Here is a 12,655-nt window from a genome sequence, read left to right as displayed (position 1 = left end):
AAGAGCTAATAGTACACCTAAGTGTTAAAGTTACACCATGTAGGCAGGTCTGCTGCTGCTGCTATAAAAAATATACAAGTATAAAATTACTTCTACAAAATCGGTTCATTGATTTTGTTGCTTGTAATAAAAAATTAGACTTTCAGAGCTTTCCTCCTGAACAAAGAGCAATGTTTTGAAATCAGTCACTGTAGCTGTTATTTACACAGGACGAAACATAATTTAGCTAAATCAGAGAGTGGTCAGGAGGACTGCTGTTCCACAACATATATCTGAATGCACAGATACACTGCCTGATGTTGTATCTGTTGAACAGCAGTCACTGTAGCATTGCAGGGTAGGAGGAATGCAGGTGTTTCAAGACTTCCTTCTTGGGTATTACAAAAGATAACCTAAGGACCACAACAGTCATTGAGCTACTTGCAACATCACGCATTTCTTTTTGCTGTTTGCAGCAATGCACTACCTAAACACTTACTGGGAAGAGGGGACGGTTCATACACAAAATACCCGATTTGGTTTGCTCAGGAAAGGACAGGAAAGAAGAGGGAAAAATGTTCTTTTTTTTTTTTTGAGGGGTTAGGGGAGGTTCCCTTTGGTTTTGTCACCTTCCCAGGTAAACATGGGCTGGCTGCAGAGGGCTGAAGCAGCCAGCTCATGCTCAGCCACACACACAAGAACATGACAGGTCCTCAGCACCGGGATTCCTCTCTTGTCACTTGGTCCCACACGTGTTGATGTTCTTCCCATTGGCAGCATCCTCCACCAGCGAGATGTGATAGTCAGTTGAAAGAGTGAGGTGGGAAATGCAGCCCACCAGGCCCCGCATGTACTGTCTGTTCGTGTGCAGGGCTATTTCCTTCATGCCACCTGGGGGAAAGGCAGTGATGAGAAACATTTCCCCAGCAAGGGTGTTTGTTCCTGCTTAGCAGCCTGCACACCTAGCAACACCATTAGCCTTCCTAAAGCACCTCAGAGGTCAATCTTAACTTACAGCTTTCTTCATGTTTTTTTTTTTTTTTAATATAGCTTCTAAGTATTTGAAAGTACAGAGAAGATAAGCAGGAGATAATAAACTTTAACACTTTAACTCGGAGCTGAATAAGTGTGTGCTCAGGTTCCCACTGAGGTGTAGGGTTTGCACCTGCCACTTGCTGTTTGCCTATGTACTTGCTGGGCTTATACAGCACTCCATGATGCTGGTCCTTTCTCATACCAGTCCCCCCCATCCCATGCAGGTTGTGGAGGACCAAAGGCTGCCATGTGAAGCCTTCACCCTGAGATGGATGGGCTGGAATGCCCTGTGTTGCAGCTGAGTCCTGAATGTGAAGGGTGAGCACTCACCTACATAGAGATCTCCATTGATGTTTAACTGCCTCATCTTTCCAGGGGATTTACCAGTCCTGGCACCATAATCATCCACAGTTACTTTGCCAGATTGTCCATCCCTGAAACAAAAAAACCAAACCACTCTCATCCAGCCTATAACCAGGCAGGAGGAGCAGCAGCATTTCCTCCTTGCCAGGAGACCAGAATGACTCAGTGCTTGGCAGGGTTCATGGCAAAGGCTTGGGACGGGTGTTGGGGAGACCCACAGACAACAAAGGTTGCTAAAGCAACCCAGACCCTTCAGGGTGCTTTATTTCTTTCCAGGGACTGAGATGTCAGAGATCTGCAATGTGTGGGACCAATCTGAGGAGGAGAAAAAAGCTGGGAAAGAAGTAAATGACACTTGTGGGCAAAAGGGGAGGATGGACAGGTGCTGACATGTTAAAAAGTAATCATCAGACATACAAAAAAAAGTAATCAGCAGAAGCTTCAATGGAAGGGAAGAAATAGACAATAGACAAGCTAAGACAAAACATAGTTATAAGCAGTTTTGTTTCTTAGTAGAGCTTTTAGGCCACTTCTATTTTATATATGGTCAATAACCACACTGAAAGAAAAAAACACTTTATGAGGTCCTATTCCAACTGAATTTGGTAACAAGCTGTGCTAATGTCAGCCTACGATTTCCAAGGACACAACACCTCATGAAGAGAGGGGTGCATGCTTTCCCTGCTGGGCATACTTGCCTCCCATGAGGTAATGAGCTATAAATATGAGTTATATATACACTGCAAGATGTCTGCACCTCCTCCAAATAGAAAAAGTAGGTATACACTGTCCATGCTCCACTGCTTATGCCAGCCCATAAAATACTCACTGGGCAATTTCAAAATGCAGACTATTAAAAATAGTCTTAACACAAATGGCATGGGTTTAATAGAATGCTTGTCACAGCCTAAGAGTAGCCCTGTGTGACTTTGGCAGCCTGCCTTGAGCTGTGCCAAGTTGGCACTGTCATCTTAAATACAATAATCTTTGTGTGCATCGTCTTGCAACAGTTGCTAACAGTTCAACTCCTAAGAGATGTGAGAGTGTGGAGCTGCAGCGATTCACACCCGATCAGCATCCAAAAATGCCAGCCAGCACCTTTAATGGCAGGGCGGCTCCAAAACACCTCACATGAAGCATGGCCACTTACCGAACAGCCTTGACTCTGTGCCACCGGCCATCGCTGAAAGAGCCATTCACCATGATGGAGGCAATGCCACTGCCCAAATTGTAGCTACAATTAAAGAGAAAACATAAATATTCTGTAAATGTGAGCAGCAGCTGCCGCCAGGTTGCTTGGATGTCCTTACTCTGTGCCCCACTTGCTCAGCCCCCCAAGCTCCCCTCATGGCTCAGACCCTGGGGGAAACAGTGGAGTCCTTTGGAAGGCCAGCAGCAACACACTTGTTTTGCAGAGCCAGTCATGGAGCAGCAGGTAAAACTCACTCCTGTTCAAGTCAAGAGAGGGTACTACTGTTCCATGGGAGCAAGAAGGGGGCCTCTGAGTGGCAGTTCCTCCCCAAACCAGGAGGTTATGAAAGTCAGTGACCTACAAACCTTTGGCCTAATTTGAGAAAGTAGTGGGAGGTTACAAACATAGTTAATAAATAAACTATTACAAGAGCAAATAAGCAGACAACCTATAATGGATCTACAAATCATGTGCATTAAAAACAAGGTTGAGACTTGTGATGTTAGAAATGACGAAGTCTAATAAGCAAACTCAGAGATAATCATGAAGTTGCAGCTCAGATTATTTCTTTGCATTTGCTGGTACTAAAATTACCCAGCAGATGTAATGTCCCCCATCACATTTACTCTTAGGCATCTTAATTTCTGGGTCCCAGAAATCTGGGCCAAACTTCATGAAGGGGAAGTAGATGCTACAGCACAGTGAACTGTTGGGTGCTCATCTGCCTAAATAAGCAGGGTCAATTAGCCTGAGCCAGCCACTGCTGGCCTTCAGCCAGTACCAAACTAGAGAGATTAAAGCAAACATCATCATCTCTTCAAACAAGGCTAAGCCTGGAATTAAGTTCTGGCCAGGGTTAGGTACTTGAGAACAGCATGTTAGATCATGAAGAAAATGGTCCTAAACTTTACTCCTCTCCAGATGGTTACGTGAGTCTCAAGCAAGCATCTCCTTTTACCCAGGATGCAGAAACCAGTCTAGATCGAGAGCTACAGAATGTTTGGGTGTTCAGGATTGTATCTAAACGTTAGACCTTTGGTAACAAAAATTAGATTAATATCCCTAGTGGAAGGGGATCCCCTACAACAGTGATATAACCTTATACAGATGTAGGGAACAACAGAAAGGATTTACAGCAGCAGTTACAGTGTATAGAGAACCTACTCTGCTAGGCCATAGAAAAAGGGAAATAAAAGATATGTTTTGAATTTCAAACTGTACCAGAACACAGGTACATAATTATGGACTGCAGAAAAATACTTCTGATCAATTCATCATCATCATGGCTTGACTTCGCGAACGAAGATTTGGGAAGGGCTTTTACCCACGCTTACTACAAGCGTGCTGATGACTAAGAAGGCCAATGTGGGATAGGCAAATCCGGCTACAAAAAGCACAGCAGAAGGTCTCCTTGGGTGGAACAGGTGGAGCGCGATTCTTTCTGCGTTGTCTTTTCTCCTCGAGACTAGTTCTTCGTGAACTCTCAAAGGAGTCAGCGGCATTATGTATGGTGTGCCTCCAAGTCTCCCGATTGGAGGCCAAGGTGGACCACTGATGGTAGTCAATATGGCCAAGGCTAAGGTATTGTTTCAGGGAGTCCTTATATCTCTTCTTTGGGGCACCTCTCTTGCGGCTACCAGTGGCAAGTTCACCATAAAACACGATCTTGGGGAGGCGGTGATCCTTCATTCTAGAGACGTGCCCTGCCCAGCGCAGCTGCAATTTCAGCAATATGGCCTCGATGCTGGTGACCCCTGCCTGTTCGAGGACAGTGACATTAGACACATAGTCAGTCCAATGGATGTTTAGAATTGTACGGAGGCAGCGCTGATGAAAGCGTTCCAGGAGTCGCAGGTGCTGATGGTAGATGACCCATGATTCAGACCCATATAAAAGAGTAGACAATACAATGGCTCTATAGACACTGATCTTTGTACTTTTCTTCAGGTGTTTATTACACCAGACTCTTTTATGGAGTTTTCCAAAGGCTCTATATGCCTTTGCTATTCTGTTGTCTATCTCTTTGTTGATCATGGCATCCGAGGAAATGATGCTTCCCAGATAGCTGAACTGCTGAACTGTCTTAAGGTCTGACTCGCCGATGGTAATATGGGGATGGCGATAATCTTCTTGCGGTGCAGGTTGGTAGAGGACTACTGTCTTCTTCAAGCTGACTTCCAGCCCAAAAACCTCAGCCGCCTCCGCAAAGCAAGATGTCAAACGCTGCAGAGCTGCTTCTGTGTGGGCAACAAGGGCAGCATCATCAGCAAAAAGCAGCTCACGGACAAGATGGTTTAGGGTCTTAGTGTGGGCCTTCAGTTGCCTTAGACTGAATAGGCTACCATCGGCACGGTATCGAATATAAATGCCGTCTTGTTCATCGAGGTCTGCTGTAGCCCTTTGGAGCATCATGCTGAAGAAGATTGTGAATAAGGTCGGTGCGAGAACGCAACCTTGTTTCACACCATTGGTTATTGGGAGAGGCTCAGAGAGTGCATCACCATACCTGACTTGGCCTTGCTGATCCTCATGTAACAGAATAATCATTTTCAGGAACTTGGGGGGACAACCTAATCGTTCTAAGATCAGCCACAAGCCTTTCCTGCTCACAGTGTCAAAAGCTTTGGTGAGGTCAACGAAAGTTACGTATAACCCCTTATTCTGTTCTCTACACTTTTCTTGCAATTGTCTGAGAGCAAATACCATGTCTGTGGTACTTCTATTAGCCCTGAAACCACACTGACTTTCAGGTAGAAGTTCTTCTGCGATGGCAGGTACTAGTCTGTTCAATAGTATTCTTGCAAGAATTTTACCAGCAATGGAGAGCAGAGTTATACCACGGTAGTTTGAGCAGTCTGACTTGACACCTTTTTTCTTATACAGAGTGACGATGATTGCATCACGAAAGTCAGACGGTATTTTGCCTTGTTCCCAACAGCACACAACTAGCTCATGAAATTTAGCGTGAAGTGCTTGGCCTCCATGCTTCCATATTTCAGGTGGGACTCCGTCAACCCCAGCTGCCTTGCCAGTTTTCACCTGCTGTATGGCCTTAAGAGTCTCTCCCATGGTAGGGGCTAAATCCAATTCGTTTTTCACCGGATGTTGCAGAATGTGCTGGATTCCTTCGCCTTGGACTACACGATTAGCACTAAAGAGGTTTGAAAATGTTCAGACCAACGATTCAGGATGGAGCTTTTATCTGTAAGAAGCGTTTGGCCATCTGCACTAAGTAAGGGGCTTTGAATCTGAAATGTGAGTCCATACACTGCCTTCAGCCTTTCACGGACACCCTCTTGTCGTGGGGAAAGAGCTTGCGTGCCCTTGTGAAGTTGGGAGCTATGCTGGTGGTGGCTTATGCTTCTGGTAGGGTCTCCCATGCCAGTCAGGTCTCAAATGGAGGGTCAGACAAAGTGTGTCCATGGGCAGGATAGGCTCACTAGCCTTCAGGCAACCATCCTAGGAGAAGGACAACTCCAACTTCAAACTCGGGCAGATGGAGCTCGTATTGCCCTGTAAGGCCATCCATCTAAGAGAAGGATACTCTCATCAAACCAATGACCTGAGGACTTTGCTGTCACCGTCCAAGCTCGCTAGGGCCTGGCAGATAAACCTCAGGTGTAAAGGGTGAGGCCAGTTCTGCGCACGCTGTGCCTCACCTAAAATAAATCCACTGCGCAGGCCCGAAGGGTTTACCCACACTTGCAAAGCCCTGTAGCGACAGGCGAGGGACGAAACGGCAGGTGATAAGGTGCACTGGAAGTCGCAGACCCAACCCTGCATGCAGGCGGTTCAGGACATTGGTCGCTCAAGTCTGACCCAGGAGATGACAGTCTTGTTCGGCAGCATCCTGAATAACCAAGCAGCCTTTTTCAAGGACAGCACTGCTTGCTCCATATGGAGAGAGGCCTAGAAAAGGTGGCCTAACCAAAGCTCATCTCCCCCTCCACCTGGTTGGCTAGCCGCGGCCAACGGGCATCTTCTATTGCGGTCAATTAAAAACAAAGAGACAAAGGCATACACCTGCCTCCAAAGGTGTGTCCAGATTGACACTCGCATGTTGGAACATCAGAACCATGCTTGATACAGTGAACAGTGGGCGTCCTGAGCGCCGTTCTGCGCTAATTGCCCATGAATTGTCACGTCTTAACATCGATATCGCTGCACTCAGTGAAGTTCGCCTTCATGAGGAAGGTAGCCTCAAAGAACATGGTGCTGGCTATGCACTCTACTGGTCAGGCAAACCCAAAACTGAAAGTCATCTTTCTGGAGTCGGCTTCATGATTAAGAACTCCATCATCTCTAAACTTGAAAATCTGCTGATAGGTCATTCCGACCGTATTATCTCCTTACGTCTTCCACTACACAATAAGCAACACGTTGTTCTTTTCAGCATATATGCTCCAACTCTGCAAGCCGACCCTGCAGAAAAAGAAAAATTCTACTCCGACCTGCGTCACCTCACTCGGAAAGTTCCTATAGAAGATAAGATCATAATCCTCGGTGACTTCAACGCCCGAGTAGGAAAGAACTTTGAAGCCTGGAAAGGAGTACTAGGCAAGCACGGTGTTGGCAGCTGCAATGATAACGGTCATCTCTTACTAGAGTTCTGTGCAGAGCAACAGCTTACCATCACCAACACTATCTTCCAGCAGAAAGACAGCTGGAAGACAACCTGGATGCATCCTCGATCTAAACATTGGCACCTTATTGATTATGTTTTAGTGCGCCAGAGAAATATTCGTGATGTCTGCCAGACCAGAGCGATGCCTAGTGCAGAATGCCAAACAGACCACCGCCTTGTGCGTTGCAAACTTAATTTCCACTTCAAGCCCAAACCTAAGAGGGGCGGCATTCCGAGGAGGAGGCTCAATGTTGATAATCTTCAAATAGCTGCTGTGATCAATTCAAAGCACCAATATTCTCCTCACCTCACCTCTCAAAAGGTGTAAAGGTAGCATGAAGATCACTCTTTCTGAAATAAGATAACATTTTTCTGTATTTGTCCTTTCAGCATCTTCTTTGGTGCTTCCTTTCATTATGCAGTGATAGTTTATGAGAGTTTTAATTTGGGATCTTAATTTTTCACCTGACTAAATGTGTATGGAAGGTACAGATATTTCAGTAAAATTCAGCTGTTTCAGTCTAAAACTTTCGTGTATCTTCATCTCTGGGGGATGGCAATAACCCTAATACAAATGCACTGTGCCTAGAAAACAGACACAATGGCGTGGCCACTTACATATGTTGGGTGCATTCTCAAAGACATTTAAAAAAATGCACCATTTCTGCAAAATCAATTCCTTGTTTATAAAACAATGAAGAAACTTAGAGTTTTTGCAAAGTTAACCACAGAAAATCTTTCAAAAATTAATCTAAACAGAAATGTGTGACCTATCTGCATGGTCCATGGTATCAAAAAACAACCAGTTAAGTCATAGAATCATAGAATCACAGAATCATAGAATAGTTAGGGTTGAAAAGGACCTTAAGATCATCAAGTTCCAACCCCCCTGCCATGGGCAGGGACACCTCGCTCTAAACCATGTCACCCAAGGCCTCGTCCAACCTGGCCTTGAACACCACCAGGGATGAAGCATTCAAAGTTTCCCTGGGCAACCCATTCCAGTTCCTCACCACCCTAACAGGAAAGAATTTCCTCCTTATATCCAATCTAAACTTCCCCTGTTTAAGTTGTAACCCATTACCCCTTGTCCTGTCACTACAGTCCGTAATGAAGAGTCCATCCCCAGCATCCCTATAAGCCCCCTTCAGATACTGGAAGGCTGCTCTGAGGTCTCCACACAGCCTTCTCTTCTCCGGGCTGCACAGCCCCAACTTTCTCAGCCTATCTTCATATGGGAGGTGCTCCAGTCCCCGGATCACCCTCATGGTCCTCCTCTGGACTTGTTCCAACAGTTCCATGTCACGTAGAAGTCACATAAAAGACAGCTTCAAATCAGCTTAAATGATGAACAAAATCTTTGTCATACAACCAACGTCTCATGACAATCCATAATAATGATGGCATTTTTAGTTTGTTATTTCAATATTTGTCTTACACAACCTAAAAGGGGATCATGAGGAAAGACAAGCCTTTCAAAAGGCAGGAGTCCCAAAAAAGCACCATGCAAAAACTTACAGTCTGCCTAAATTTCTGCAAGGGTGAAAGCGATTCTGGACAGAGAACACAAGTTTGGCCCAACATTTCTCAGCACTTCCCAATTTCATCTTTTGGACAGTACTATGATTTGTTCCTTGTTTAAAGAACAAATAATGTAGAGGTTCTGTAGATGGTGACAGTAACAAAGCCTGGTGATAGCTGGGTTTGTGTCACAGGTTTGGATACCTGGGGGTTTGAGAAGGTGGAAGCCCTGCTCCCATGTGCATTCTCTGGTGCAGGGCGAGCCTGCAGTGATCATGGATGTCAGCACGGTTTTTCATTGACCCCTGCTCTCTCTTTAAACTGTATACCTGATCTGCTTAACGGAGATGGCAAGAGCTTCAAGAAGCATCGGGGGAGTTACTGGCAGTACTCGTATACTCATAAGGCGACTTTTAGAAAATCACTTGAAGAAATGGTTGTTTTAAAAATCAGGAGGGAGAAGGGGATGGATGAAGTGGGAATGATGCAAAGCTTGCAGCACATTACCTCTTCAACTCACATCCTTCCCCAGATAACGAGACCCATCACTGAACAGAACCTTGAGGATATAATTGTCTCACACTGTACCAAAAGATAATAGATATGTTGTGGCAATTCCTTTGAGCCCTTAGTGTATTGTGTGCAACACAAATAAGGAGAAAAAGTTTACCTAAATATTAATGCTCCATCTTGAAGGCCTAGGGAAATGAAATCACTGTTAGGTCGCATGGGACTGTCTCCTCTCCACATCAAAAGACCATCTTTCATTGTGGTTTTAAACCTCATGAACACATTCGTTCTTGATCCTGATACCCTGTTTAACGTAGAAGAAAGAAATAATAGTAAAATATTGAAATGGGATTGTCTTCTTTCAAAGAAAAACATAAAAGATATATTTCATCTTCAGTGGTCTTGAGGGTTACTGTCTTGCAACTTGCCTACATGCTGATGTGCGACGGATACTGGTTCACACCCCCATTTCCAACATTTTAAAGTGGGGGAGTTGAACTTGTCCCTCCAAAAGCCCAAACACAATAGGTACTTTGTTAATCCACACAAATAAGACACAAACAAGAGAAAACCATTTTTCTCCCAAGCCTAATGAGAAATTCAATCCAACAAGCAAATTTTCAGAACATGCAGTAGATCGGTGCCCTCAAAAGCCAGTTAAAGAAGCTTAAGGAGGGCAAAACAGAAAGTCCTGGTAGGTGAGACGTACCAAGCTACAGCTGAGGACATCTATGAAGCCTTCTCCAGCCAATGGCTGAAATACAGACAGATGGAGGAATTTCTTGAAACAATCCCAAACTAGCTGGAAATTACGCATCTTCTAAGATACAGAGCAGCCAAAAGGAGATTTAGGTACCTAAATTTTAGTCTAAAACAGGAGTTAAAATCCTTAATCTCTTTACAGATACAGGCTCTGGATGTCTGCTCTTTGCTCTCAGAAAGCTCATACCAGTCCTTTTCCATGCCAGACATACACTGTGCGTGCCATGTCTTTAGAGGTTGCAATATATACTCAGATATGATATCAGAGCCATAAATGTATGCATGGAAAATGTGTATTTTTCCTGAAATTTAGAAATATGGCAATTACAACCTAAACCACATAATTATACAACACCCTCCCACATGAGGCTCCTAGCATTATGATGGTTAGAAAACAGCGTATTTACGTTAACAGTATATACATTACCTTTTCAGGATATCTGGATTATCGTACGTGAGGTAACTGCGACCAATAAATTGCGGGATTTCAATCGCTTCTGTAATGGCTGAAAAGCAAAAAAAAAGACAGAGATGAGGATCAGAGAGCTGACATGGAAATGGAATTCAAAAAACAGAGACAAGATTGTCTTATTGCTATATTCCCATACTGGTAGGTACCTGCCGGTGACATAGAACCGAGCTGAACTTCCACTGGTTTTCAGAAAGGCAGCACCAGTTTGTTCCTAAATGATGGGGCATTAGTTGAGGTTGTTGAAACTGCTCACAGCTACTTGGAGCCTTCATATCATGGGCCTAACGTACTGCTCCACCATCACTGCTAGCACAGAAAAATAAGTAGCATGAGGGAAACTGACCATTTTATTTTATCCCTGTTTCTACATTCCTGGATTTAATGTGTTGCTCAAGCACCCTCCTGCCAAAGCTTATGCATGAACTACCCTTTGTTCTTAGTCTAAAAAACTTGCCCCTGACTACATGGAGCACCGTATCTAGGAGGCAGCACAGGCAATCTGTGAGCTACTTGTTTTCTCCTTTTGTGTATATGACTTTGCACATCATGGCTGCTGGACGCACTCTGGGGCACAGACTGGGAGGAGACTGTCTCTTAGGAGGACATAGAGGGTGCCCCTAATAACTTTCATAGGATCATAGAATAGTTAAGATTGGGAAGGACCTTAAGATCGTCTAGTTTCAACCCCCCTGCCATGGGCAGGGACACCTCGCACTAAACAATGCCACCCAAGGCTCTGCCCAACCAGGCCTTGAAAACCACCAGGGATGGAGCATTCACAACTTCCTTGGGCAACCCATTCCAGTGCCTCAACACCCTCACAGTAAATAACTTCCTCCTTATATCTAACCTGAACCTCCCTTGCTTAAGTTTTAACCTGTTACCCCTTGTCCTGTCACTACAGTCCCTAGCGAAGAGTCCATCCCCAGCATCCTTACAGCCCCCACTTCAGATACTGGAAGGCTGCTATGAGGTCTCCACGCAGCCTTCTCTTCTCCAGGCTGAACAGCTCCAACTTTCTCAGCCGATCTTCATACAGGAGGTGCTCCAGTCCCCTGATCATCCTCGTGGCCCTTCTCTGGACTTGTTCCAACAGTTCCATTCCCTTTTTATGTTGAGTACACCAGACCCCTGCACACAATACTCCAAGTGAGGTCTCACGAGAGCAGAGTGGAGGGGCAGGATCACCTCCTTCAACCTGCTGGTCATGCTCTTTTTGATGCAGCCCAGGATACAGATGGCTTTCTGGGCTGCAAGCGCACACTGAAGCTTTCTCATGTTCAATTTCTCATTAACAAACACCCCCAAGTCCTTCTCTGCAGGGCTGCTCTGAATCTCTTCTCTGCCCAACCTGTAGCTGTGTCTGGGATTGCTCCGACCCAGGTGTAGGACCTTGCACTTAGCATGGTTAAACTTCATGAGGTTGGCATCAGCCCACCTCACAAGCGTGTCAAAGTCCCTCTGGATGGCATTCCTTCCCTCCAGCGTATCAACCGAACCACACAGCTTGGTGTCATCTGCAAACTTGCTGAGGGCGCACTCAATCCCACTGTCCGTGTCAGTGACAAAGATGTTGAATGAGACCGGTCCCAACACCAATCCCTGAGGGACACCACTCGTTACTGGTCTCCAGCTGGACATTGAACCATTGACCACAACTCTTTGTGTGAAGCCATCCAGCCAGTTCTTTATCCACCGAGTGGTCCACCTATCAAATTTATGTCTCTCCAATTTAGAGATAAGGGTGTTGTGCGGGACAGTGTCCAATGCTTTGCACAAAAGCAACTGAGACTACATTAAATGCTGTGTGACAGAGGCTGCAAGGCGTTCGACACGCTTCAAATGTCAAGTGCTTCCTTGGAGGTTGATTTGCTCAGAGCTCACTGATGTCCCACACATAGCATCTCCCATTTCTCGAGGGACAGCCCCTGGTACAGCTGTGGTGTATGTACAGCTGCTGGTATGACAGCATGCATTGCAACCAGTCCTGGAGTTGCTATACTGCTGCCATCAAGAAGACTGGCAAAATAACTCAGATATGTAACATAAACCACTGACTATTCCTGGTACACAGCCTTCAGTAGACTATGAGCACTGGCCTGAACAGATTTTCTTTCACGTGAACATCCTATAATTTGATCCTGATCTTTCATGACTGACTGCTGCATTAATATAAGCCAATTTTATAAATTCCTTA

The 12,655-nt window shown here is 45.1% G+C and overlaps 1 protein-coding gene across 1 annotated transcript in view; it reads right to left on the bottom strand.

The window, feature by feature from the left end:
• Nucleotides 1–557: 557 nt before the first annotated feature.
• Nucleotides 558–12,655, bottom strand: part of EGFLAM (EGF like, fibronectin type III and laminin G domains) — an 89,496-nt gene continuing 77,398 nt past the window's right edge. The window contains exons 19-23 of the mRNA XM_061360359.1: nucleotides 10,414–10,492; nucleotides 9,385–9,528; nucleotides 2,528–2,611; nucleotides 1,345–1,448; nucleotides 558–870 (exon numbers count right to left, since the gene is read on the bottom strand). Of these exons, the coding sequence (XP_061216343.1) occupies nucleotides 716–870; nucleotides 1,345–1,448; nucleotides 2,528–2,611; nucleotides 9,385–9,528; nucleotides 10,414–10,492 (566 nt within the window). The 3' untranslated portion in view covers nucleotides 558–715. The remainder of the gene's footprint in view (nucleotides 871–1,344; nucleotides 1,449–2,527; nucleotides 2,612–9,384; nucleotides 9,529–10,413; nucleotides 10,493–12,655) is intronic.

Source organism: Neopsephotus bourkii, unplaced genomic scaffold, assembly GCF_033783945.1.
Source record: "Neopsephotus bourkii isolate Nb327-2 ecotype Australia unplaced genomic scaffold, CSIRO-AGI_Nbou_v1 NB_1021, whole genome shotgun sequence".
NCBI lineage: Eukaryota > Metazoa > Chordata > Aves > Psittaciformes > Psittacidae > Neopsephotus > Neopsephotus bourkii.
The sequence above is the reverse complement of the archived record's forward strand: the minus strand, read 5'-3'. Positions and strand labels throughout refer to the sequence as shown.